Below are 26,397 nucleotides of genomic sequence, written 5' to 3'. Positions count from 1 at the left end.
AAGTTAATCTATACTATACTACACTTATATTAATATTACTGAAACAGGACCTTATTTTACTTGGAAAATAATGTTGGCCACATATTAGATTGACCATATAATAATTAAGTGAAAGTCAAATCAAGCAAAAATCAAAGTTGCATGCGGTTAGGGGTCTCTGAAAGTGGTTTTTTTTTTTTTTTTACCCAATTGGCTGGCTCTCTGTTGTAAGGTTTGAATTGTTTGATTGTATTTGGGCTCTGATGATGCTTTTTTGTTCATCTATTGGAGCCTTTAGCTGAGAATGTGAGGAGGATTGTGGTTAAGTATGAACTGTGATGACATGGGGCTTTAAGTGTGCTTTGTTTTTTTTTTCCCTGTCTTGGAGTCCCTTTTAGAAGATGAAGATTTGAGTTATAATAAAATAATTCTACTGTTTGATGTTAACAGTGAAAATGTTATTTGGAATTTCTCTGCATTTTATTACCCGTTTCATCAATTGGTTTCAAAAATAGAATCAATTATTCCAAAGGAGAAAATTAATAAAGAAAAGAGGTCTATTTAGTTCTAACTTAATTTGACCATAAAAATAGAAATGAGAATGAGAATGGATGTCCCTTTCCAGGTCCCATTTATATTCATTACCCCAGCAATGAAAGCGGTGAGGATTGATACACCATTTAACTTGTTAAAGCGGTCGAAAATCATGCTCAAGATTAACCTTTAAAAATTACTCTAACAAACACCAATTAAGTAAATACTTACTAATAAAATGTGATTTTAAATTAAAGATAAAAACTTGAAAAAAGTTATTTGCCTTCTAGAATCCTTATAATAAGACAATCGAGACAATTTATACTATGAACTTAATAATAACTTAACGGTAAAAATAACTTTCATATTATCATGAAACTATCTTCTTATAATTTACTTTTTTTTATTTTTAAGAGATAATTACCGCTTTATCAATCATAATTACTATATTTAGTCAAATGTAATTCCTTTGATATGAATATAAATAGCGAGTTGGGAATCTTATGGATTTGAGATTTGACAACAAAAAGGCAACTTGAGCTTTTGTTATCATTTTGTTATTAATTTCCTTTATATCAATAATTATACTGTGGACTTTGGCACTTTTATCAAACACTTGTCATTATTATCTTTTTCCTATCCTAATACTAATGTTGGTGTACCTTTTAATTGTCACTGATTTGGTGTACTTTTTGTTGGTGCAATTTTCCGCATATATAATTTGATGCTAGAAGGAGGCTTGAAACTTCATTATAAGCTTTCTTTGTTTTCTAGTAAATATCTTTTGCCACGTAGCTTCATCTTGAATTTCAATGGCATCGTTGTCATGTTGTCAACACCAAGGGTGTAGACTTGAACTCACCAAGTGACAATACTGATCTACGATGTGCAACTTATAACTTTGAGTTTGACGAGGTTAATTTTCAGTGTGCAAACACATGCTACATATGTGAGGAACTAACAACGTGTTAAAAATAACTCACGCCAAAGTGATGTTTACAAATGGGGTGCAAACCTACATCATGATGGAAGTCACCATGGCTTGAGGTTATACAGGTTGTTATGATGGGACATTTATGAGTTTATGCTCCTTACATCGTCTGTAGTAGGACACTACAGTCCATAATATGACATAGTACTCACAATAGGGTGCATATGCTCGTAGTAAAGCCTAGTTTAGTTCAACAATCTATAGTGATGTAGATGAGTGAATTGCACAGTGATACTCACATGGCCAAGATGTTGAATTTTTCCCTTGACATAGTCTAATCAATATAGTTATTTAGTTTTAGAGCATAGAGAATGTTTTCACCTGAGCAAGCAAGAATGCAAAGGGTCATCTCAGTTCAAGATTTGAAGAGATTTTTTTATGATAGAGCATGTGTATAACTAATCCCAAGAGAGTAAAAATAGTTGTATCCACACCATCATAGTTGGAGTTAAAGATAGACTCTTGATGACCTAGTTAAGGTGAATTGAGCCAAAAGTATTGGGGGATTTCATAAACTCTCACTCGTTCTTTCTCGATTCATCTTCACTTTCTCTCATTCAACAAATGATTCGTCAAAGATGTGCTCTCTCTCATTTAACAAATAATCAACTGAAGATGTTTTGATTCAACGATTCATCTTCGACTGATTTAAACAAAAAAGAGACATTTGTTGAATGCGATTCGTCTCCATGTGAATTGAACCAAAGATGGGTTGTAAGAGTGAAGACAAATCACTCTCTTTGATTTGCACGAATATGTCAGCTCTTCGTTCTTTGTCTTTCATCGTCAGTGACAGAGAAAGAAAATGAGTGAAAAGATGAAGTCAGACGAAGATAAAAATGGTAGGAAAAAAAAAATCCTGAGAGAAAAAGTTAAGTTTACCTTAACAAGTGAAAATCTTTGTTAACTTCAATAATTTATAAGTGAATATTCAGATTTTTGAATTTAACATATGAAAGTTTAAAAATAAACCAAACATTCGTGGGGAAAAAGTCCTGTGGCCTTATTATTGTTCAAATAAAAACCGTTCTTACTTTATGAAAGCGGGTTCAATGAGAACGAGAACCCCAATAGAGGCCCAAATTCAAGTCCACTACCAAGCATACACCAAATGGAGGAAACTCGCTGGTTTAAAATCAGCGGAGAATGCACATGGCGAATCTGATTGGGCGGCCACATGGGTGCCCGCCACAGATACTGGACCCGCTCTCTTACACACTGGGTCTTTAGAGGAGTCCGTCAAGCTTTGGAGGCCCGACGTGCTGGAGCTGGGGCGGACCAACACCGGCCATTGTTTAGACGTGGTTTCACCCGTCTGGTGTTAAAGCTGCCTCAGCTTCTCTTGGGAGCTTCGTTCGTGTGTTTAATGTTGATACCAACGCCACTATTGCTGCTCTCGGAGCTCCTCCTTCTGAAGCTTAGCAGATGCAGTTCGATCCCAAGGTAACTTTCTAGTTTTTCCAATTTCCAACTATCGCTACTAATCTGTGCAATAATTATGGGATATGCATTTCAGAGTATAATTATTGTTTTTCGTGAAGGTAACTACCTCGAAGCCAAATTTTTTTAATTTCTTGTCCGATGATGATTTTTACTTTCCTTTTTTCAGTTTTTTGCAACGTAAAAAATAGCCATTTATGTCCACAATGCATGAGTGTTTCCTGTTATCTTTTATGGAATTTCAAAGGATCAAGCGGTACTGTGTGCCAACTTTACAATTATGATAATTTCGTATGTCCATGATTAACTGCATTAATGGATCCATCTTCATCGTTGTCAAATTATTTGAAACCATTGGTGCCTTTACCCTGATGATTTCTGTGAGGCAAGTGTTAAGCCCAGAAATGATTTGTTTACTGAAAAATGCAGGTCATTTTGATTTTCAAACCTGCTTCTAATGTCAAATAGGCAAAGACCTCATTTAGTCTTTTCTATATTGTTTAAACTGAGTTATTATGTAAATGTTTATGTTTAGGGTGATTGGCTCTGTAAGCTTATAAAAAACATAAACTGCCATAGAAACATATATCATTGGATAGAAGGTCGTTTTTTCTCTTGGAAATTGCCAGTTGTTCATGCTTATCTTCTTCTATAAACAGGTTGCCTAACTGTAGCTCTCCCACCAGGGCACCACTCTTGCAGTTGCTGAAGGGGGTAGTGCATCAATTAAGCTTTGGGACACTGCTACATGGAAATTAAGTGCCACCCTGTCAACCACGTCCAGAAGGACTCAAGCCTACAGATAAAAGCAGCAGCAAGAAATTTGTTCTATCGGTTGCATGGAGTCCAGATGGCAGCCGACTTGCTTGTGGTTCAATGGATGGCACTATTTCCGTTTTTGATGTTGCCCCTCTAAATTCCTGCACCATCTGGAAGGCCATTGCATGTCAGTGCATTCTCTTATATATTCTCCTAGTGATCCTTGTGCTCTTGTCTCTGCATCAGATGATCCTCATGCGCATATGTATGATGCTGAGGGGAAAAGTCTGGTGGGAGCTATGTCTGGTCTAAGTGCAAGCCCAGACGGAGCAGCTATTGCAACTGGATCAAGTGACAGAACTGTAAGGCTTTGGGAGCTTGGCAATAATGCTGCTGTGCCGACAATGAGCAACCATACAGACCCAGTTTGGGGAGTGTCGTTTAGTCCACCGGGAGGTACTGGTGTTCGGGCAGGTTGGCTTGCTAGCGCATCAGATGATAAAAGCATATCACTCTATGCTTACTTCTGAAGATGATTGCATCTCTGGAGTATTAGGAATTTGTTTTTGTCAAAGGTGTCAATTCTTATTGTTCTTAATCACATCGGTCTTATGAGATTAATTTGATTCTAGGCCTTTACTGGTATTCTGTTTAAATTAATTTGTGTTCACAGGACAGGTTCCTCATAAAATGGAACTTGATAGTGTAAGAATGAATCATACATGTAATACTTTGCAGCCTTACTTTCAAACAAAAAAAAAAAAAACACTTTGTAGCCATATTTTTTAAACATCAAGTGCTCGTAAAAGCTGTTCCTAGTACTCCTTGACCAATTAGTTCTTTGTCAGCAGCCATTTGAGAAAAATTGTTGAACAGCCTGCAGAGGGCAGAGCCATGGCAAAGTAACACTAATGTAATTTTAACATCCCAGACCACGAGCTTCGCCAACTTAGCAATGGTGTGGAGCTTTGCTAAGAACAGTTTGGGTATAAACTTTGCATGTCCATTCAACTTTTGTTCAGATGCAGTCATACATCATAGTTTTACGGGTGTGCATCTCTGCTTTTTAACCATGGTTCCTCATTTATGGGCAAACCTAACCGTGACATAGTACACTATCATACATGTCTTATGTACAGTTGTACTCACTCATCACGTGCATAACTTCCTTGTTCGTGGACATCTCAAAGTCATAACCTCATGCACAAGCGTAAATGCCTTCAGCACATATGTGCTTCTTCATCTGTACAATCGCCAACTGTCATTTATCCTACATGTTACGAATGATATAATCGTAAGGGTGTAATCATTTTCTGACATACTTAAAATTCTTAACCATTTTCCAACTTATCAAATAACAACATAAACCAAAACAAAAATGACTTAATTTTGCATATGTGAGGTTTATAACCATATAATTAAGTGAATTAAAACAACAAAATCCAACCACGACAAAGCTACGATAATATTACGGGAGAGGGCGGTGCAGGCAAGGAGGCAAAGTTTCCAACTGGGAGCTGTGAGAAAAGGTCAAACAGAGTGAAGCACATGACGTCTCCATTCTTTTAAAATTTTGTTCAGAGTATTTTCGGGACATATTGTTAATTTTAGGAACTTCGCAAAGTTCGGGTGGCAAACAGACCTGACATTATAAATTTACTCATAGTCGTAGAACAACAAAAGAGCAAACCCAAAATATGACCAATATATTAGCGAAACGTGTCAATTTCTCCTTGTTCACCTTTGGCGACGGAAGAGAATAAAATACGGTCGGTGGCTTGGCGGCCAAAGATGATGTGGTCATCCAGGGTCTGCGCCTACCAAAGCCCACATGCGCGGAGCCTCTCACACAGCTTTCTGTTGTCAGTGTTCCCACGTTTCCATGCCAAAATTTGTTAAATACATTCAAGCCTACTCAATCTAATGGCCGTTGACAGCATATCGACACGTGTCCGATTATGAATGGCAATCAAGTCTTCAAATGACGCATGATTAGTTTCTCTCTGACGTTGACACGAGAACACGAAATAATGCAGTGAAATAAATGTACGGTAACATCTCTTACAATTTTGGCTAAAATATTTAGCGCGCCATCAAATGGTCGGCGGATTTCGTATTGCAAGTATTTAATAAACTTTTTTGGTCGGGAAGTATAAAGTTCCATATTTACCCCTAGCTTAAACTCAATTTGCACTGATTCTGACTCATTTCATAGTGCGATCCTGGGATGTTATTGTCAAAAATATTTTAAAATATTTCTTTAATTTGTTTACCAGAATTTGTAATTTTCAACGGTAAAAGAGTTTGACAGTACATAAATATGCCTCAAATATTACATCTTTATCAATATAAAATTAAGTTAATCAAGTTGCTTTTAAAATCGGTAAAGTAGTTTGAAATTTTATACCGACTTTGATTAAAGTATAATCAAACTCAATTAATCAAATTTTTTATTTCTAACAAAAAATAATGACCGTGGTCAATTCCGTAAATAACAGACAACTCTGTGGAATTACAAAACGAAAAACGCGAAATAATATAATTTCTCCCTTGAATCTCTGTCAAATGTCGTTTTAGTGCAAAAGCGCACTGATTGTAGCAACCACGAATGTCCAACTAGTCTTTGGACCCCAGCAGCTGACCAGTAAGAAAAATAAAGCTTGCACGTTACTTTTGTATACATGAACTGCACATCTCATTTTGGACAGAGAAGATCGAAGCTTTTTCCAAATTGCAAATCCTCAAACTCATTGACACTTTATTTTAATCCTCTCATTATCGTTTTCTTTTTCACTTTTTTTTTTTCTTATTATTTTACTCTGGAAATTGGCCTTTGAAACTCCAAAAGCAACCGGTCTTGGCCTCGCCGATCTGACTCACTGCGTTCGTCTTCTCGAAACTCGGTCATTTCGTCGATGAGTTAAGGGAGACTATCGATACAACGCAATCTCCATGGTAATTTCGAACGAAGTTGATAGTTTTTGTGTGTTTGATTGATTTGTTTAGTTTGATCGGGTTGTAATTGATGTTTGTATTGTATAGTTGTTTTTGAGTTGGAAAATAATATGGAACTTTGACTATCGTTAAAGAATTCTATTATTGATGCTTCAGTTATTGAAATTTGAATAAAGAGCATCACATATGAATGAAAGCGTAAAAAAAATTGTGATTTCGGATATGAGCTGTTAAGAATTTGACAAAATGTCTAACGGATGATAAAACTCAAACAGTTGGAATGGCTTGTATTGGTGTTTTAGGCTACCAGCAGAGAGTGGGAAATGGTTTACCTAACTAAGGTTTATGCGCTTGCTGTAGTTAATTGCTACAAGTTACTGTCCTGAATTACCTAAGATGCAAGGTGTTATACTAAACTGATTATGAGTAATGATTTGTTTTCTCATAAACAAGCCCCCGCTATAGATCATTGTTAATGTAATATTCCTATAGGATATCTCCAACAGTTTGTTCTCTGCTGAAGCGTTGTTAAGTTGTTTTATCATATCCTTGGTTTTAATTTTCATGTCTTCACGAGATTCTGTGAGATATCTACAAATTATACTTAAAAATTGTGTCAATCATAGTAAAATCATCTTTTTTATAATTATGCATTCATCTTTTTGCAGGCTGCACCAGTTAACATTATTGTGGGCTCGCATGTATGGGTTGAAGATTCAGTGCTGGCATGGATTGATGGAGAGGTTTTTAAAATCAATGGTGAAGAAGTTCATGTTCAAGCAACAAATGGAAAAACAGTAAGTTGACCTTAGCTTAACTCTTTCTGTATGTTTCTTTTTTACTTATTCATATGAAATGCATGAGCATGTTTGTATATGAATATACGTGTCTTTTTCTGCGTGTGTATAAACAGATGATAATAAACCAATTCTTATGAAGGGAATTTTTAGCACCCTGTAACTTTAGCAACCGTCTAGTTTAAAGTTTCCCTCTAAAGCTTTGTTAATCATTCCAAAGGAAATGTTGATGACCACACAAAATATGGTTTTGACTTCTTGTCTTAGTCATCTGTGTCATAATAATTCTATGCCCTTCTGACTGGAAAAATGATGGCAGATTGTCACAGATATCTCAAAAGTATTTCCTAAAGATACTGAAGCACCACCTGGAGGTGTAGATGATATGACAAAACTATCGTATTTGCACGAACCAGGGGTTCTGCATAACTTGGCTACCAGATATGAACTTAATGAAATCTATGTAAGATTCATTTTCAGTTTTCTGTTGCATGATCTAACATGATCAGATTGCAGATATAACTGAAGTAGTATTTTTATTTTTATGGCTGAAGTACTATTTTGATATTCTTCTCAGACATACACTGGCAATATCCTGATTGCCATAAACCCATTTCAAAGATTGCCACATTTGTACGATACTCACATGATGGAACAATATAAGGGAGCTCAATTTGGAGAGCTTAGCCCCCATGTTTTCGCTGTAGCTGATGTTGCGTATAGGTAAATTTCCATTTCCATTTGATATCAAAGTTTTCCAGCATACTTTCTCTGATTGTGCCAAATATTAATAGAGCAATGATTAATGAGGGAAAGAGCAACTCAATTCTGGTTAGTGGAGAAAGTGGTGCTGGTAAGACTGAGACAACAAAGATGCTTATGAGATATCTTGCTTATCTGGGTGGCCGATCCGGAGTAGAGGGACGAACAGTTGAACAACAAGTTCTGGAAGTACGTTGAAGATATCTTTTTTCTTAACTAAAAAGTGTCATTCTTATAGATTTTCTGCAACATTTATTCTATGGGCTCTAATTTTAAAAGGGTGGAATATTTGTTTAAGTCGATGCTCTTGGTTATTGATCTAACAGTCAAATCCAGTTCTTGAAGCTTTTGGCAATGCTAAAACAGTTAGGAACAACAACTCAAGGTTTGTGTGATAACTGAAGGTTTGTTAAGTTAAGGTCCATTCTCAAAACTCTTTTGTTCTTTTGCTTATCTCAGTATTCTTTTTGTTACCTTGGTTGTAGTCGATTTGGTAAATTTGTTGAGATTCAATTTGACAAGAATGGGAGGATATCTGGGGCAGCTGTACGGACTTACTTACTTGAAAGGTCCCGTGTCTGCCAAGTTTCAAATCCTGAAAGAAACTATCATTGTTTTTACCTCCTCTGTGCAGCGCCACCTGAGGTATTGATGGTGTATCAGTATGTGCTCTTGTTTTTTTCATGCCAATCCACATGCAAAATGTAGGACTGCCTGTCCTTGTTACTTATAATCTATAGTTGTTTATTGTCTCTCTAAATTTTTCAGGTTAGAGAAAAGTATAAGTTGGATCACCCTAAGACATTCCATTACTTGAATCAGTCCGACTGTTACAAGCTGGATGGAGTGGATGATACCGAGGAGTATCTTGCAACTAGAAGGGCTATGGATGTAGTTGGAATTAGTGAGGAAGAACAGGTTTGTATTTCTGTTAAATTTCAGGAAATAGTGTTCTTGCCACTGTATTCAAAATTTTTTATGAGGAATAATTCTTTTCAGGAGGGAATTTTTAGGGTTGTAGCGGCAATTCTGCATCTTGGAAATATTGAATTTGCAAAGGGAGAGGAAGTTGACTCTTCTGTCCTCAAGGATGAAAAATCTAGGTTTCATCTTAATATGACAGCTGAACTGCTAAGGTATGATCAATATGTTTGTAATGTGTAGGATGGATCCTCTGATCTCGTGTTCTTTTGTTTTTTAATTATTTGCCTGTTTTAATTTATGTGGTACCATAGATGTGATGCCAAGAGCTTGGAGGATGCACTGATAAAACGTGTAATGGTAACACCAGAAGAGGTTATCACAAGAACTCTTGACCCTGGTTCTGCAGCAGGTAGCAGGGATGCCTTAGCTAAAACTGTTTATTCTCGCTTGTTTGATTGGTATGGGAACTTCCTTAGCTCTGGCACTTGTTTGTGGCTTATGTCCACTTTTACATTGCTATAAGAAATGGCTTAATCTTTAATATATATCAACAGAATTTGAACTGTTATTTAATCCAATTCATTTGTACCTTAGATCATGTTTCTTATGTAATTGATGTGTTTAAAGAGGTGTTTTTTGTTTTTAACTTTTTATGTGTATGTATTGGTAGGCTTGTGGATAAGATTAACTCTTCGATTGGGCAAGATCCAAACTCAAAATCATTAATTGGAGTTCTTGATATTTACGGGTTTGAAAGTTTCAAGTTTAATAGGTAAGAAAATTGACTTCAAAATTTATCTTTGATATAACGTTTTCCATTGCAGCTAACAGATTTCTGTATTCATAGTTTTGAGCAGTTCTGTATCAATTTCACCAATGAAAAACTACAACAACATTTTAATCAGGTTTGGTGTCTTTTGACATAATTCTTGCCTTGTATTCTGGATACTAATTCTGGCATTTCTTAATTTTGGATGTATGGTAATTTACAGCATGTCTTTAAGATGGAACAAGAAGAATATACCAAAGAAGAAATCAACTGGAGCTACATAGAATTCGTTGATAACCAAGATGTGTTGGATCTGATTGAGAAGGTGAGTTTTTCTGCTTGTTGGGCTCTTTTTTTTCCGATTTGTATCATTTATATTTTATCCAATGGATGATTTATGCTTGAAAAACTATTCTCTCTAATTCTTATGCATCACCAGATAATCATGAATGACTTTTTCTACTTTTGCAGAAGCCTGGAGGAATTATAGCACTTCTAGATGAAGCCTGGTATACAGCTGTTGTTTGACTTAGCTTGATATATCATTCCTTTCTAAGTTTTAAGGAGGATGTTTAGCTGTATGTGCTGTAGGTTTTGTTAAAAGAAGCGTGTCGGTGTAAGAAATATAGTCTGCTTTATAATGAATATAAGAAACCCTACATGCTCCTAGTGATGCTTTTATGATTTAATTTATTTATTTAGTTTGCTTATGTTTGTTTGTTTGTTTCACACAGTATGTTTCCTAAATCTACACATGAAACATTTGCTCAAAAGTTGTACCAGACATTCAAAAACAACAAGCGGTTTATTAAACCTAAGCTATCTCGTACTAGTTTCACTATATCTCACTATGCAGGGGAGGTAAATATATATTTCCTTTATTTTATTTTATTATGTGTATTTAATTTCCTTTTTCTATATAGTGCAACATTTGCTTATTTGTTGTTAATATTTTTTCAGGTAACTTATCTGGCTGAGTTATTCCTTGACAAAAACAAAGATTACGTAGTGGCAGAACATCAGGTGCTGTTGACAGCCTCAAAGTGCCCTTTCGTAGCAGGTCTATTTCCTCCATTGCCAGAGGAGTCGTCTAAATCATCCAAATTTTCTTCCATTGGGTCACGCTTCAAGGTATGTATTGTTTATTTGTTTACTGAATTTCTATTTTGAAGGATGAGATCCAAATAGTTGCGTCAATTTTCTCTAGAGAGTTATGCTGAATGGTATCATTAATGTAACTGTAAATTTTGAACAATAATATTGTCAAAAACGGAGTTGCTTTCCTGGCATTGTCCATTTTTGCTGGATTCTTTATAGGACTTCTGGATGTTACAGTATACTCATCATGCATAGGCTGTTACAAGTTTAGTTGATTAACTAATATGCAGCAATTGGCTCTTCAAGCACAGGCAATTACAAATTTAGTTGATTTACTTATTAGCTGCAATTGGTTTTTCTTGAATAGGCAATTACAATTTTTGTTGATTAACCAATATGGAGCCATTGACTCTTCTTCTTTAGGCAATTTTGAGTTTCGTTGATAACTAATATGCAGCCTTTGGCATTATTCAATCTAGACTTCTGGAGGTTTTTTGTCTTAAACTTGGTTATGTTTCAAAAACCTTTTTATAATAACATGTGAGATGTGTTTGCAAAACTTCAGCTACAACTTCAATCTTTGATGGAGACCTTGAATTCAACAGAGCCTCACTATATCAGGTGTGTGAAGCCTAACAATGTCCTCAAGCCTGCAATTTTTGAGAATGCCAACACAATTCAGCAGTTAAGATGTGGTGTGAGTACCGTGTCCCTGCAGTGTATTATTTGTTTCTTATCTGCTTTATGATTTGTCAGACTACAAAACTTGACTTCTGTACTTACAGTTCCAGAAGTTTAAGTTTGTTTTATTCTTTTTTTATTTAGGGTGTCCTTGAGGCAATTAGGATCAGTTGTGCTGGTTATCCTACAAGACGAACATTTTATGAGTTTCTACACCGTTTTGGTGTTCTTGCTCCAGAAGTTTTAGAAGGAAAGTAAGTTATACCTTCTTTTCTTTTCTAGTAAGTTATATTTTTGTTGCTTAGCTGCATAGCATTTAAATAGCATGACATCACTTGTGCAATCTTCTTTCTGCCTCCCTTCTACATTATTTTAATTGAAATTTTAATTTTTTATGTATTCTGTTATTGTTATTTTATGAAATTTGTCATTTTCTCTGTACAGCTATGATGAGAAGGTTGCATGCCAAAAGATTCTGGACAAAATGGGATTGAAAGGTTATCAGGTAGCTAAAATATCTCTTTGTTACTTGTCATACTGATCATGCAAATAGGAATTAACATTTTTGTGGAAGAAGGTTGGTGATGTTGGTGTTTGATAGGGCAAGGCATGATCTATTCTAATAAAGAACCTCATTATTGTTATGCTTGGGCCATGGGAGACCGTGCTGAGATAAATGTGGAAATGTGTAAAGCCTGAAATGCTTCTGATTGATTCAAGTTTTCTTTTTAAGCCGAGTGACTGTATACTCTTTTTTAATTTAATTGATACTTGTGGCTGATCTGCTGTGCCACACTTCAATGATGGTGCTAAACACGAAGAGCAGGCATTCTTGAATTGCAGCAATCAGTTGTAACTGAATTGCCTGCCTAATAGCTTCTTGAGTTTAAAGTAGTACTGAGATTTTTTAAGTAAGGTTGCTGATGTGAAGTCTTTCCTATGGTCCATGCAAAATTAGGAAAAAATACAAAAGCATAAACTTTATACTTGTGGCAGAGTGTTCCAATGCAGGATGACTTGGTTGCTAGCTCTTCCTGAATCTATGAATGACTGCTATTGTTTTCTCCAGTTGTGAACTCTGGTTCCCTCAAAAGAAGACTAGTTGGAATGGGAATCTTGACTTAATTTTATCTGCTTTCAGTGATGCTACTTGCTTTGAAGCTTGACTGGAATTTTTAACTTTGATGTTAATAGCTAGCTAGTCTTCAGAAAGTGTGCAACTTGTGTCTACAAGTTTCTGATATTTTATGTATTTATTTTATAGAATAAACTTCCTTATGAAAAAAATGATTATCCGATGCAGTTGACTCTTGAGGTCTATGATTTTTACTGACATAATGTTTAATATGATTGTCCTTTCAGATAGGCAAGACAAAAGTGTTCCTAAGAGCTGGTCAGATGGCAGAGCTGGATGCAAGAAGAGCGGAGGTGTTGGGGAATGCGGCTAGAACCATCCAAAGGCAGATTCGTACTTATATTGCAAGGAAGGAGTTTATTGAGATGCGCAAAGCTGCTATTGTGTTGCAGTCTCATTGGCGGGGTATTCTCTCGTCTTCTAAACTAGCCATGTTAAATTTTCTATTTGAGTTGTATTATCAAAAGCATAAATTTGTTTGGAAAAAAAACCATAACATTATTAGTCAAATAATTAATTGTAAGACTTCTGATGCTTTAACATTAAATAATAAAAAGAACAAAAAATATATTGATGTTTGTGTAAACTACATCTGTTCCTTTATGGATGAATTGTCTTTTAGCTCATTAAAATACAGATACAGATAATAACCCATTCTTTTATCTCCAATTGTGGTCAGGTATATTGGCTTGCCAACTGTATGCACAGTTGCGAAGGGAGGCTGCAGCCATGAAGATTCAAAAAAATTTCCGCAAATACACTGCCAGGAAATCGTACGTAACAGTACAGTTGTCTGCAATCACATTGCAGACGGGATTAAGGGCAATGGTTGCTCGCAATGAGTTTAGACTCAGAAAGCAAACAAAGGCTGCAATTATCATCGAGGTCCATCCTCTGATTATATTGTCTTTCAATTTAGAAAAAAAAGTCATTATTGTCTTTTAGTTTAGAAAAAGAAGTCATTTGACCTTTAAATGGAGTTGCAAATTGGTTGCTATGACGAACTGGAGAAAATTAATGATGTTTGTTGGTTGCTTTCAGGCTTATTTGCGTCGCCACTTAGCTTATTCTTATTATAAGAGTCTTAAGAAGGCTGCATTGGTTTCCCAGTGCGGTTGGAGGCAAAGGGTTGCTCGTAGAGAGCTCAGAAAGCTCAAAATGGTTGGATCACATTTTGTGTCTTTGTTTTTGTGCAAATTTGTAATGCATCTTGCAATATATAATTGGAATATATTTGGGAGCTAACCAGTTGTTTTTACTTACCTAGGCTGCAAGAGAAACAGGTGCCCTTAAAGAAGCAAAAGACAAACTAGAAAAGCGTGTGGAAGAACTTACATGGCGATTGCAGTTTGAGAAACAATTGAGGGTAAATACATAATTATTTACTGAGATGTATCAAAGTTCAGTTGATCTACGATGGACTGCATTGCAGTATTACTTACACATAAATATTTTATCATTTGTGTTACAGACTAATTTAGAAGAGGAAAAAGCCCAAGAGATTGTTAAGTTACAGGATGCTTTGCATGCAATGCAATTACAAGTAGAAGAAGCAAATTCCAGGGTTCTGAAAGAACGAGAGGCTGCTCGAAAAGCTATCGAAGAGGCACCTCCTGTTATTAAGGAAACTCCTGTTATGATTCAAGATACAGAAAAGATTGAGTCATTAACAGCTGAGGTAGCGAGTTTGAAGGTATGAACTCAAAATTGGATTACCATGATAAAATCATATGTTGGTGTGTACGTTCTCCATCCATGATTTCATTCAATAGAAGTAAAATTTTTATTTTCTACTGCAACAACTAAACCTTCGTATATGCTTCATTGAGTGGTTATGTTTCCATGATGCGGCAGCAATGACACCTTTCATTCCCCAATCTGACACTATTAATGTTGCATGTATATTGGAGCACATGGAGCGCATAATAACTTTCAAACACCTGAAGTGTTTTTGCAGAAGTGTATCTCTTAAATCAATTAGTGTTTATTACTTCGTTTGCCTTGAATTCCATGCCAAAATATGTCCATGCATCTTTTGGTGGTTTTTATGCCTTTATGTATCCTATTTCAGAATAACTTGGCTTTTGTTAATAGCTTGCTGATGGGAACCCACACAAAACAACCGAACCACTTTGTTAGGAACCTACACAAAACAACTCAAACACTCTAACATGAACATGTTGGCAACAAGAGGTGCTAACTTCTCCCATGGCTTTAGCCTCCCAATCAACTAAAGGTTGCCCAAAACCTACAATATTTTTCCCTTCCTCCCTCTTCCTCAATCTAGCAACCCCTTCTTATTGAGCTAATTTCCGTATTCATTATTTTATTTGGGTAGAATCGTTAAAAGAAATGTTGATGGCAACAATGTTTTTCCTATCATTCCTTAGTTTCCCAGATATTAAATGTAGTAGGTTTGGTGCATGTATTACTTGCTCTTGATAGGTAGCCAAGAGAAGGGATTTGTGGAGTTCCTTGGTTTGACGAATATTCATAATATTACAGGCTTTGCTTCTATCAGAAAGACAGGCAGCTGAAGAGGGCAGGAAGGCTTCTGCTGACGCTGAGATCAGAAATGTGGAACTGGTTAAAAAACTTGAAGATGCAGAGCGAAAAGTGGATCACCTTCAAGAATCTGTCCAGAGGTTTGTAAATGCTTTATAAGATGAATGTTTGGATAATATCATATGATTTGAGCATGCACGCAATTCACTTATTGTTTAGCACTGTTCATTTGCTTCTATTGTGCCTAGAAGACAAGTGTGCTTCTCTCTCTCTTCTCTACATGATGTAGGATTTTGGTGTGCTTTTTAGTCATTTAAATTTCACACATGTTTATTCATATATTCAGGCTCGAAGAGAAACTATCCAATTCTGAATCTGAGAATCAAGTACTTCGTCAGCAGGCACTGACTATATCACCAACAGGAAAATCTTTGTCTGCGCGGTCCAAGACAATGATTATTCAGGTATAAATGAGATATGGTTACTGCTGATCCTTGCATTATATAACAGACAAACTTATATAAATACATGCTTATGAATTTGCAGAGGACACCTGAGAATGGAAATATTCAAAATGGAGAAATGAAGGTTGTGTCGGTAGGGGAGCATTACGGTTTCTGAACATCCCATTAATTCATTATTGAATATTTAAGGGATGGAATTTTTTATTACTTGTATTGCTTACTGTTTGCAATGTGTATTAGGACATGACTGTTGCCTCACATGCACGTGAACCTGAATCAGAGGAAAAGCCTCAAAAATCTCTCAATGAAAAGCAGCAGGTCAGTGGCCTATGACATGCTTTTATTAATTTTCACTGATAATGCATTTGAAATATTCTTATTTGACATTCCTTTCTGGGTTTCTATTTTTCGTCCTCTGGCCATTCATATTCTAGTTCTAATATGTTTTTTGTGATCTACTTCTTTTTGGATCAGGAAAACCAGGACTTGCTGATTAAGTGTGTATCACAGAACCTGGGTTTCTCTGGGAGCAAACCAGTTGCTGCTTGTGTCATATACAAATGTCTTCTTCATTGGAGGTCATTTGAAGTTGAAAGGACTACTGTTTTTGACCGTATCATTCAAACTATAGCTTCAGCCATAGAGGTAAGTCTTTTTTGTGGTCTCTAAATCCTCTTTTATTCAGCTATATTCATTGACACCATATTCTGCTGCATTTGGTGTCTGCACAACAGCTAGCATTATCCATATATAACACTAATTTCAGCAATGTCTACTGTATTGAAGGTACAGGATAATAATGATGTCTTAGCATATTGGCTATCAAATACATCAACATTACTGCTACTGCTCCAACACACTCTCAAAGCTAGTGGTGCTGCAAGCTTGACACCACAACGGCGAAGAACAACATCGGCTTCTCTTTTTGGGAGAATGTCTCAAGTAAGAGGAAACTTTTGCCCTATACAAAGCACCTTGCTTTTTTTTTTTTTTTTCCCGGTTTGCCCTAATTTTTCCATACTGTTCTCATTTGTGTCAATTATAGGGATTAAGGTCATCTCCTCAAAGTGCAGGACTCTCATTTCTTAATGGTCGAGGGCTTAGTAGATTGGATGACTTACGGCAGGTTGAGGCCAAGTACCCTGCCCTACTGTTTAAGCAGCAGCTCACCGCCTTCCTTGAAAAAATATATGGAATGATGAGGGACAATCTAAAGAAAGAGATTTCCCCACTACTAGGGTTATGTATTCAGGTCTGACTGAATCTGACTTCCTCTTTTTTTTTTTTTTTTTTTTAAATTGAAAGGATTAATTGTGCATTCTAAGTGTTGTTTCACCAATACCCATGAGGGTTTAGCCAGATGGTCTGGCCTGTGGTTTGCTTTGTGGGTGTGAATCTCCTCGTTAGCACCTACAGGACCAAAAGCCATTGTTTTCTGCTTCCTAAAGATTATAGGTTTTGGCTGGTGCCCCAGTTTCAAAGTTGGGCTTGCAAAGCAAGTATTGGGATTCTCAAAAAAAAAAAAGGCTCTGTTTCGCCAACAGAAAGTCATGATACGAAACTGATATACAGAGGTTCCAAAATAGGAGTAAACTTTGACTTATTCAGTACCATGCTACATGTTTTACTATGTGCAGTACTTATTTCTTTTGTGAAAGAAGAAAGAAAGAAAATAACAACAAAGTCTAATAGGTTTATCACTTCCTTGAGTCAGCAGACTGTTGATAAAGAGGAAGAAAAAACCGGCCTTTTTCGCTTTTCCTGGTGATGAAACCTAAGAGCCCTCACAAGTTCCACTGAATAATTTTTAAAAAAATTGTATGCAAGTGAATTTTTCAATTTTGTGTTCATTCTGCTCTGATCATTGCTTCTATATTATTGGAGGGGATACAATAAAAACCCTTTCATCGTTTAATATTTTATACATGCAGGCACCCAGGACTTCACGGGCAAGTTTAGTTAAAGGACGTTCACAAGCTAATGCAGTTGCTCAGCAAGCTTTGATTGCTCATTGGCAAAGCATAGTCAAAAGCTTGAATAGTTATTTGAAGATTATGAAAGCAAACTACGTGAGCACTTAGTTTCTCAGAAAAGAAAAAAAAAAAAAAGATTTTGTGATATTACCTTTTTAGAATAAATCATTTCTGTTTTATTTTGGGTTTACAGGTACCTCCTTTCTTAGTCCGTAAAGTGTTTACTCAAATATTCTCCTTCATAAATGTTCAGCTATTCAATAGGTTTGTGCACTCTCTCCCTCTCTCTCTCTGTATCTCTGTCTCTACTTTTTGATGTAAGATACTAATTTAAACACTTCCATGGCATCTATTTATGCACATCTGCAGTCTTCTTCTGAGGCGTGAGTGTTGCTCGTTCAGTAATGGGGAATATGTAAAAGCAGGTTTGGCTGAATTAGAACAGTGGTGTTACGAGTCCTCTGAAGAAGTAAGCACTGTGATAATGTGTAGCCTTCAGTTTCCTACATCAACTTTTATGCCTTACCCTGAACTTTTTTTGTGAACAGTATGCGGGTTCTGCCTGGGATGAGTTGAAACATATTAGGCAGGCTGTAGGGTTCCTAGTAAGATTCATTTGCATAGCTTCACTCTGTTCAGTTAAAGCAGATTATTATGATATTTTAATTTGCTGACTTTACTCTTTCATTTTATTTACAACCCAGGTCATACATCAAAAGCCCAAAAAAACTCTGAATGAAATAACAAAGGAACTTTGTCCTGTCAGTGCCCTTACTCCTTTGAGCTACACAAAATCTCTTCTAGATTTGTATTTTTCCCATTTTTATTTATTATATTATTTTTACATTATATATTTTTTAACTCAGGTGCTCAGCATACAACAGTTATACAGGATCAGTACAATGTACTGGGATGACAAATATGGCACACACAGTGTGTCTTCAGAGGTAAGTAACTTAAATCAGTTGACAAATGATGATCGACGAATGTCTGCCCCATGAATTTGAAATAGTGTTAAGAGAATTTCTTTTGCATTCTCATTTTTGGTTGTGATTCCTGCTCGACATGTATGTGCTAAGTTAATTAATGAATCTCTTTCTGATGCAGGTTATTTCAAGTATGAGAGTCCTCATGACCGAGGACTCAAACAATGCTGTAAGCAGTTCTTTCCTATTAGATGATGACTCGAGGTAATAATACCTTCCTAACACAGCTGTTCTTGGTACCACTTTGATGTTGTTTGACAATACAATATCTTATTGATTTTGTTTGCAATTCAAATCTCAATGCAGCATCCCATTCACGGTCGATGACATTTCCAAGTCCTTGCAGCAAGTGGACATAGCTGAAGTCGAACCTCCAGCATTAATCCGTGAAAACTCAGGTTTTGGGTTCTTACTTCCACGGTCAGAGTGATATTCACTTGCATGAACTTATATACTCAAATATTGTCTTTGTCTTTGCGGTGTCACCCAACGCACTACTACACATCTGTGCATATAATCTCATTGTTTGTCACTGTTTATGTGTACAATGCATTCTCCATGGACTCAGGCTACCTTTGTTGAAGCCTGGGTAAATTCATTCTTTCCCTCACGTTACTTCAACAAGAGGGGCCATATCACTCGGTGTGATATTATGCATTCATAGGAACAGGCACAGTGTCTGGCAATTTCAGGCATGCCTGTTACAGCTTTTTTTCCGTATGTATATATATTCTTTATATTTTTTCATTCATTTTCTGAGTCTGGTTTTTTTGGTTGTTTGTGGGGTTTCTAATGGTTTAGAGTGTTTATTTTTTATTTTTTTTTCCTTTTTTATTTTTTGGGTGTAAGTGACAGTAGCTGTATTTTATAGGCTATTGTTTGCTATAGGAGGAAGTGATTTGTATTTGTATGGTGTAGTTGTTTATGTTGTTCTAATAAAAAATTAACTATCCATTGTTAAAATTTGAAGGAAGAGGCTTTTTTTTTTTTTATAAGTAATTTTCACAATGTTTTACAAATATGACAGAGATTCGAACCTAAGTCTCTAAAGTGAAAGTTCTAATATTTTATCAGTTTTATTAGCTTCGGTAATAATTTAAGGGAAGAGTTGTGGTGTGTTGTTTGCTTCTTTTTCTTCCTCTCTCAATAGGGTTGGACTCGAGCCGAGCCAGCTCGAGCTCGAGCTCGGCTCGGCTCGGTTCGAGCCCGAAACGAACCGAGCTCGAGCTGGCTCGGATTGGCTCGATATATATTTTTTTTTTAAATTTTATATACAAAACGACATCATTTTGATCTATATATATACAAAACGATATCGTTTTGATATAAAAAACGAGCCGAGCCGAGCCGTAAACGTGTCGAACCGAACTCGAGCCGGCCATAAATAAACCGAGTCGAGCCCAAGCTCGGCTCGGCTCGAATCCAACCCTATCTCTCAGAGATTCAGTTTTGTCTACACATGAGAGATAACTTCAATTATCGTTAAGGTATGACTAACATCAACTAAAGAAAATGTAATATTATATGCTAAACCAGCAAATGGGTTTTTCTGCGAAATAAAAAATTTCCTCATCTGAATCATTGGAAGAGAAGTGGGTTAAACCTCAGTTAAAAATTTCTTACCAAACAACCAAAACGGGAAAATTTTCGACCATTTCATCCAAGACATCATATACTAGATTATGAACATAATTAAACAAAATCTGGGTTTGTTGTAACTTGTAAGCATACAACAAAAGAATATACAAATTCACATGTTTCAAATAAGGTCAGCACCAAACTTATCAAAACAATCATTATAGTTTCCTTCTTTCACAAACACGACCATTTTCCACTGTAGCAGCTCAGCTGTTGATACCTTCTCCACTGTCACCCAACCCAGCCGAATAACAAAACCAAAAAGCAAAATAAAAGAAAAAAGAAAACCTGCAAGTATTGAGATCTATCAGGGCTGTCAAAAGACTATACGTGGACATAAGTTGTAACTATGTCTCTGTAAAATTGTTGGTTTGCATTGTATTTTCCATCTCTGTGGAGTCATCAACTTTCTTGGTGTTTTCCTGTAGCAACAGGGGATCGATCAAGTTGATCAGATTGTACTGGTTGCATCTCTGTTTTCTTTTTCTCCTTGAGAATCACCTGTCTAGGCATCACTTCTAGCAAAAAGCTTCCTCCATTCCATACAGATGCAGAAACCTTGAGAATTTGGAATATTACATGCAATCTGTATGACAAGAAGATGGGGACAGTGAGTGCCATGGTTGCCACGGTAAAAATCGCTTGGAAAGCAATGTACATGAACATGCGATTCTGATCCCCCAGCAAACCACTTAAACGCCACCATACATTGTTTGCTTTCTGTGCCTTTTTCGACAGTTCCCTGCCAAACCAAGAACTATTAGAATGAAATAATTATGAATCATATAAGTTTCAAAAAAAAAAATTCCTTGTAACACAAGATATAACTATATGAGGTGATAAATCAGAGAGTTCAGAAAGAAATGGAAACCTGTATGAAGTCATGACTTCAGGATCTCGTAAAAGCCTCTGTCGACGGAGGACATTAACAATGAGAAAATAAAGAACTTGCCACAGAGTGTAAGCGGCTAAAGGAACCCAAAACAGCCAAGTTAAAAGGTAGGAAGTGTCTTCCACATAAGGCCATGATGCCCTTTGAGATGCTCCTTCTGGACGCATAGCAGCAAAGGTTTCTGGATTCCACCATCGAATGGTGAAAAACACTAACCCTGAAAAGGAAGATATTGCATTAGCAATTCGAAACTTCATTGTCAAAATTATAAAACAGAACACAAACTTAGCCTCCCTTCTAGGAAGATTTAGTCCACTGTTGAGTGCACAAATCAATAAACCTAGAGTCAGGTTTTTCCAACTTAACAAGGTTCTAAAAACAGAAAGCCCCAAGTCAAATTACAAATTTGCAATTCAAAAAAGACAGATTTAGTTGCATTTTTTTTTCTTTTTGGTTACTTGATTGAAATCAGAACCCAAGGTAAACCAAGCCTAACATTGAACTTTTAACCATGTATAATGGTAAATTAGCTTTAAATAAAAGAACTGATAGAATAAAAATAGATATATTAGACACAAAAGTTTCTGGCAATTTTTCCAGAAGTTGACTTAGAAATGTTAGCCTAGCGTCCTGCTTAGTCTTTTTCCCCGAAAAAATGAAATAGGTTGTCACACATTTTAAATGTGTGTTTTATATAGAATGATGCAGAAGCAAAGAAAGTCCAACGCACCAGGCAAAAGATGTATTAGGACACTAACAATTTTGTCAACAGAATTGAAAACCAAGCTACAACGCCAAACAATCAATGCCCACGCTAAAGGCCCCTGCAGCAGCGTTCATAAGGTGCAAAAAGGAAACAAAGTGAAACATTTGTTATTTCAAAAACTTTTCATTTCTTGGATAGAACTGTTACACAAGAATTTTAGTTTACCTCAGCAAATGAGAAGCAAGCCATGAAAAACTTTTCATTTCTTGGATAGAGAAGAAGATCAACCAAGAAGATTGTATTGGCATAATAGCAAAAATCCTGGCATTAAAAAACAAACTGAAGTTACGTCAATCTTTCATTTTTTTCATCTTTACATGACATAGTGAATAGAAACCTCATAAAAAGAAATGTCCATCCCCATTCCTGGAATCAAATTTGGAAATAAATAAAACTGCACTAGAGTCCATGCCTCATGTCGATGTTATTCTATATCAATATTGATTGAACATACTTGCTGTATTTAAGATATTGACCACCTTAAAATTTTTGGCGTATCTTATTTTGAATATATTTCCCTTCACATCAGTCCTATCAAATTCTCCGAAAGAACAGTTTGCTTTCTCAGGGTGAGATATCATTAGAGAGGAATCCATGATGTTAAAAGTTAAAACTCAACTTAGCTCTTGTTCTGACTCTTAGTGATCTCAAACCCACAACAAGAGTTGTATCAATGATCAACTATTCTTAAACAAACTACAACTGCACATTAATTTTCTAATTTTTTTTTGTAATGAGGAAACCATCCACTTTTTTAAAGTTGAATCGATTACACCAAACAAATAAAATCTCAAGTTTAGTGATTGACCTTATAGCTATAGTATTGGATAAATTAAAATTTTAATTTTGAAATATCATCAAAGGTGGCTCATAAAAATTTTCTAAACTATCTTAACACAATTCTATTTAGGTGTACTTATTTGCAAAACCATCCAAACTTGAATAGCGCCACCCCTCTTTCCTACTATTATCAACAGTAAATCATTGAACAAGGCTAAACCACATCAACCATCTCACAACTATCCCAAATTCCCAATAGTATCTACCCAAAAGAAAGCAGAAACGTACAAGCTAATAAAAATAACTTATGCTATTAGGTAATCAAATTAGTAGTAAGCATATAACAAACAAAAATACAGCTACGTTGAGGTAGTAGAGGTTTACCAGAAGATAGTAATGCCATTTTTTATACCGATAATATATCCACCGAAGAGGAACAAAGATAACATAGAACAAACAATATACATAAGGAATATCTTGGGGCCCTGCCAATCCATTAATTAACCAACAAAAAAGGGAGAAAGAAAATCAATAAAGCTACCAAGATTTTCAATTGTTTTAATGTAATCACATGAATTACTTACTTGCTCCCAATAGGAAACAAAAGCCCCCGAACCCAAGAACGCCCAGAAGATGTGTCACCTACAGCATTACAAAGAAACCTCATTAAAAATTTCAAATTCAATGATCCAAGTAATATCAATCCATTCAAAAACAGGATATAAAAACCTTATTAATAAATCTTTCATGTTCCTCTGCTTGTTTAGCGATCTTAACAGCCTGTTTAGACAACATCTCTCTCGTCTGAACTGCCTTTTTCGACATGATCTCCCTTGTTTGAACAACTTTCTAAAAAAAAAAAAAAACCACCAGATCCATAAAACCATCAATAAACACACACACCGAATAAAAAAAGAAACCAAAAACTCAAGATTAGACAATACCAGAGATCGATCCTTGAACCTCCTCTTCACCATTCCAAATGAATCCCCATTGCCACTAGCGTTCACCTCCTCCAAAAGCTCTTCGGTGTTGGCCATTGTTTAATTTTTCTTCCGCTAAGCCTAAGCATACACTACAACAAGCATATCGTATACAGAAAGAGAGAGGGAAGAAGAAAGAGAAATAAGATGAATCTGAATGTTAATAATTTTGCATTCAAATTGTGTGTCTATTGTGCGTTTGCGCCATGTCCGCGCTTAAATTTCAGAGTGCCCCAATTTCTATCTCATTTGCATGTCTTTTTATTGCTTATTTTATTATTAATTTCCGAATCATTTACTCGATCCTCCATTCTTAACCACAACTGCTTCAGAATATGAGTGGTCGACCTCTTCATGTTCAGATACACACGTCAGTCTCTAGAAGGTTAAAGGACAGTGCTGTTACTCTATCTTTCCCTAACTAGTTGCCACGTAAGAATAAAGAGTCTAGGCCCTTTCTGTCCTTTTCTTGAAAGGGAAAGGTTGATTTGGTCCACGTGGCATGATATAATAAAACTTTATTATAACTAATAATAATTTTCAACTGTAATAATAAAAATAATTTAGAGGTAAAAGTAAATAACAATAAAATATAAAAAAATTGGACAAACATTTCGGTTTTAATAATATTTCCCTTAACATTGGTGGATAAATTCAAACAGTATTTTTGTTTTGAGGGTAATTTTGATAATTTTCTTTAACCTGCATTTAAAATTAATCAATTTTAATTATGCTGAAATTGCTTAACCAGATAGCTTTATTTTCACCTTATAGGGTTGACTTCTTTTTATCATATTCTAAGAAATCTAGAGCAATAAAACTTGTTACTGGATCTATATTATTATTATTATTATTATTATTATTATTATTATTGTTATTATTATTATTTTTACAATTAGAATCCATTTTGTAATATATATCTTAACAATAAAACAATATATACATATTTTTTATACATAATTTGGATACACAGATTTACGTCATTATGTGATTAGATAATTTTAAATTAAAAATAAAAAATTTTAATTATATAATGACACATCATCTATATATCTAAATTATACACAATATATATATATATAACATCACTCATATCTTTATCCTCAAACATTTGAAGTTTTGAACCAATAAACTATAATAATTATAGGGCTAAAGAACTATTTCCCACCCAAGTTTAGGTGAGTTCTCAAAATCATACCTATGAGGTCTAAAAATCTAAAAATTATACTCTTCCTTTAAAAATCTTAGTTATGGTCAAAGATAAAATTGTTATTTAATAAAAAAATTTCAAAAACTAAAGTTTTATTACGTTTACTCTCTTCAATTTAAAAATCGCATAATTCTCTTCAATCTGAAGTTTGAAAAATCAAAATTTCTTCCTAAGGGTTACAAACCAATAATCTTTGAGGAATTTCTTTTTTTTTTTTAAGTGAGTGTGGGTTTAGAGTCTTTTGATACAAATCTTATAAATTTTTTTTTTTTAATTTTAGAATGAGTTTGGGCCTATTCTTACTTAGGCCTTTGTACGGGTAAGCCTAGACCTGGGTGCATGAAAAACTATTTTAGATATGTATGCTGTACATCGTACGTGTGAAATATTTAGTCAAATGAATTTTTTAAAGCTTTGGTGAACTTTTTGTACTTTTTTTTTTTCATGAATGTTTGATTATATATAAATAATTTGGGAATTGAGCATATTCGATTTTTTTTATTAATTATGAACGAACATTGCATTAGACTAAAAAATAAAATAATAGAGTTTGGTTAGACTACATGTCCAAAGGGTTGAGAATTTCTTGACTTTTCACCACTTGAAATCACTAAGTCACAAGAGGCCATTGAGACGCAATGAAGAATATTCGTACGAATCTTAATGTCATAAGAAGAAGCTTTTCAAAGATATATGTTTTGCGAAATTTTTAGACTTTGAAGAGTTTTGATTCGATGATGCATTTAAACATTCAATAGTACTACCAACGATTATTAGGGAAAAATCCAATAATGAGTTTTGGAATAGCCTGATTGGATTCGCCTTAATGATTAACTTGATTAAGTGATTAGATTGATATATATTATTACCTTTCAATTTTATTAACACAAATAATAGAAAAAACATATTTTGAAAATAAGGGATAACAACATTATTAAGCTATTGTTGTTGTGTTGCCTATACATTGGACTTTTGGGTGTTGATAATAGGGAAATAATCTATAAAGAAGTTCTTCAACTTGTGAATCACTTGAAAAATTCAACAAATACTCATGGGTATTCAAGGAGGGAAAGATCCCTCCGATGAAATTCTATCGGATTTCCACATACCATTTCATATAACATTGTCTTATCTATCCATTCATATAAAATCATTTTAACTTTATTATGATGATGACTAACAAAATTGATGTTAATATTGTACATTTAGATATATGAGATGCTCAATAATCTAGAAAATTAAGCACAATTGAAATAATTATTAATTGTCACCTGAATGTGTACATGAAAGATAAGAAACATTTTGAGATATGATGATGTCAACACAACATACAATGGGAATGTTGTAAGTGATTTTCCAATTTTGAGTCTATACCT

The 26,397-nt window shown here is 35.1% G+C and overlaps 2 protein-coding genes and 1 pseudogene across 8 annotated transcripts; 2 read left to right on the top strand and 1 right to left on the bottom strand.

Annotated features, from left to right (window-relative positions):
* The first annotated feature begins 2,541 nt into the window (after window positions 1-2,541).
* LOC123194175 lies at window positions 2,542-4,342 on the top strand (annotated as a pseudogene).
* A 1,945-nt stretch (window positions 4,343-6,287) lies between these two features.
* LOC123194551 (myosin-17) lies at window positions 6,288-19,721 on the top strand. Of its 7 annotated transcripts, none has more exons than XM_044607802.1 (39): window positions 6,290-6,658; window positions 7,327-7,455; window positions 7,775-7,918; window positions 8,033-8,178; window positions 8,250-8,406; window positions 8,544-8,602; window positions 8,703-8,862; window positions 8,986-9,135; window positions 9,217-9,353; window positions 9,453-9,599; window positions 9,812-9,913; window positions 9,989-10,046; window positions 10,134-10,235; window positions 10,382-10,419; window positions 10,645-10,771; window positions 10,871-11,041; window positions 11,574-11,705; window positions 11,834-11,943; window positions 12,134-12,194; window positions 13,052-13,229; window positions 13,504-13,709; window positions 13,866-13,985; window positions 14,092-14,190; window positions 14,296-14,517; window positions 15,330-15,469; window positions 15,676-15,793; window positions 15,876-15,917; window positions 16,034-16,111; window positions 16,268-16,438; window positions 16,580-16,735; window positions 16,839-17,045; window positions 17,725-17,862; window positions 17,960-18,030; window positions 18,136-18,235; window positions 18,315-18,371; window positions 18,471-18,527; window positions 18,633-18,713; window positions 18,874-18,956; window positions 19,059-19,721. In XM_044607802.1, the coding sequence occupies exons 1-39, from the start codon at window positions 6,656-6,658 to the stop codon at window positions 19,180-19,182; spliced, it is 4,581 nt and encodes a 1,526-aa protein (XP_044463737.1). In that variant the 5' UTR covers window positions 6,290-6,655; the 3' UTR covers window positions 19,183-19,721. The 7 variants fall into 7 exon arrangements, with proteins under 7 accessions (XP_044463731.1, XP_044463730.1, XP_044463733.1 ...); XM_044607801.1 differs by having other exon boundaries at window positions 15,876-15,926; XM_044607798.1 differs by having other exon boundaries at window positions 6,289-6,658; window positions 15,876-15,926; window positions 18,471-18,713.
* Window positions 19,722-20,406: 685 nt separating this feature from the next.
* LOC123194331 (glycerophosphocholine acyltransferase 1) lies at window positions 20,407-24,130 on the bottom strand. The gene is made up of 8 exons (XM_044607510.1): window positions 23,773-24,130; window positions 23,558-23,677; window positions 23,413-23,470; window positions 23,213-23,313; window positions 22,214-22,309; window positions 22,013-22,106; window positions 21,262-21,499; window positions 20,407-21,132 (listed from the first exon to the last, which is right to left on the bottom strand). Exons 1-8 carry the CDS (start codon window positions 23,866-23,868, stop codon window positions 20,793-20,795), a joined length of 1,143 nt encoding a protein of 380 aa, XP_044463445.1. The 5' UTR covers window positions 23,869-24,130; the 3' UTR covers window positions 20,407-20,792.
* Between the last annotated feature and the right edge of the window lie 2,267 nt (window positions 24,131-26,397).

The sequence above is a fragment of the Mangifera indica genome, chromosome 13 (assembly GCF_011075055.1).
Source record: "Mangifera indica cultivar Alphonso chromosome 13, CATAS_Mindica_2.1, whole genome shotgun sequence".
Classification (NCBI taxonomy): Eukaryota; Viridiplantae; Streptophyta; class Magnoliopsida; order Sapindales; family Anacardiaceae; genus Mangifera; species Mangifera indica.
Note: the sequence above shows the minus strand (reverse complement) of the source record. Positions and strands in the feature narration are given on the sequence as shown.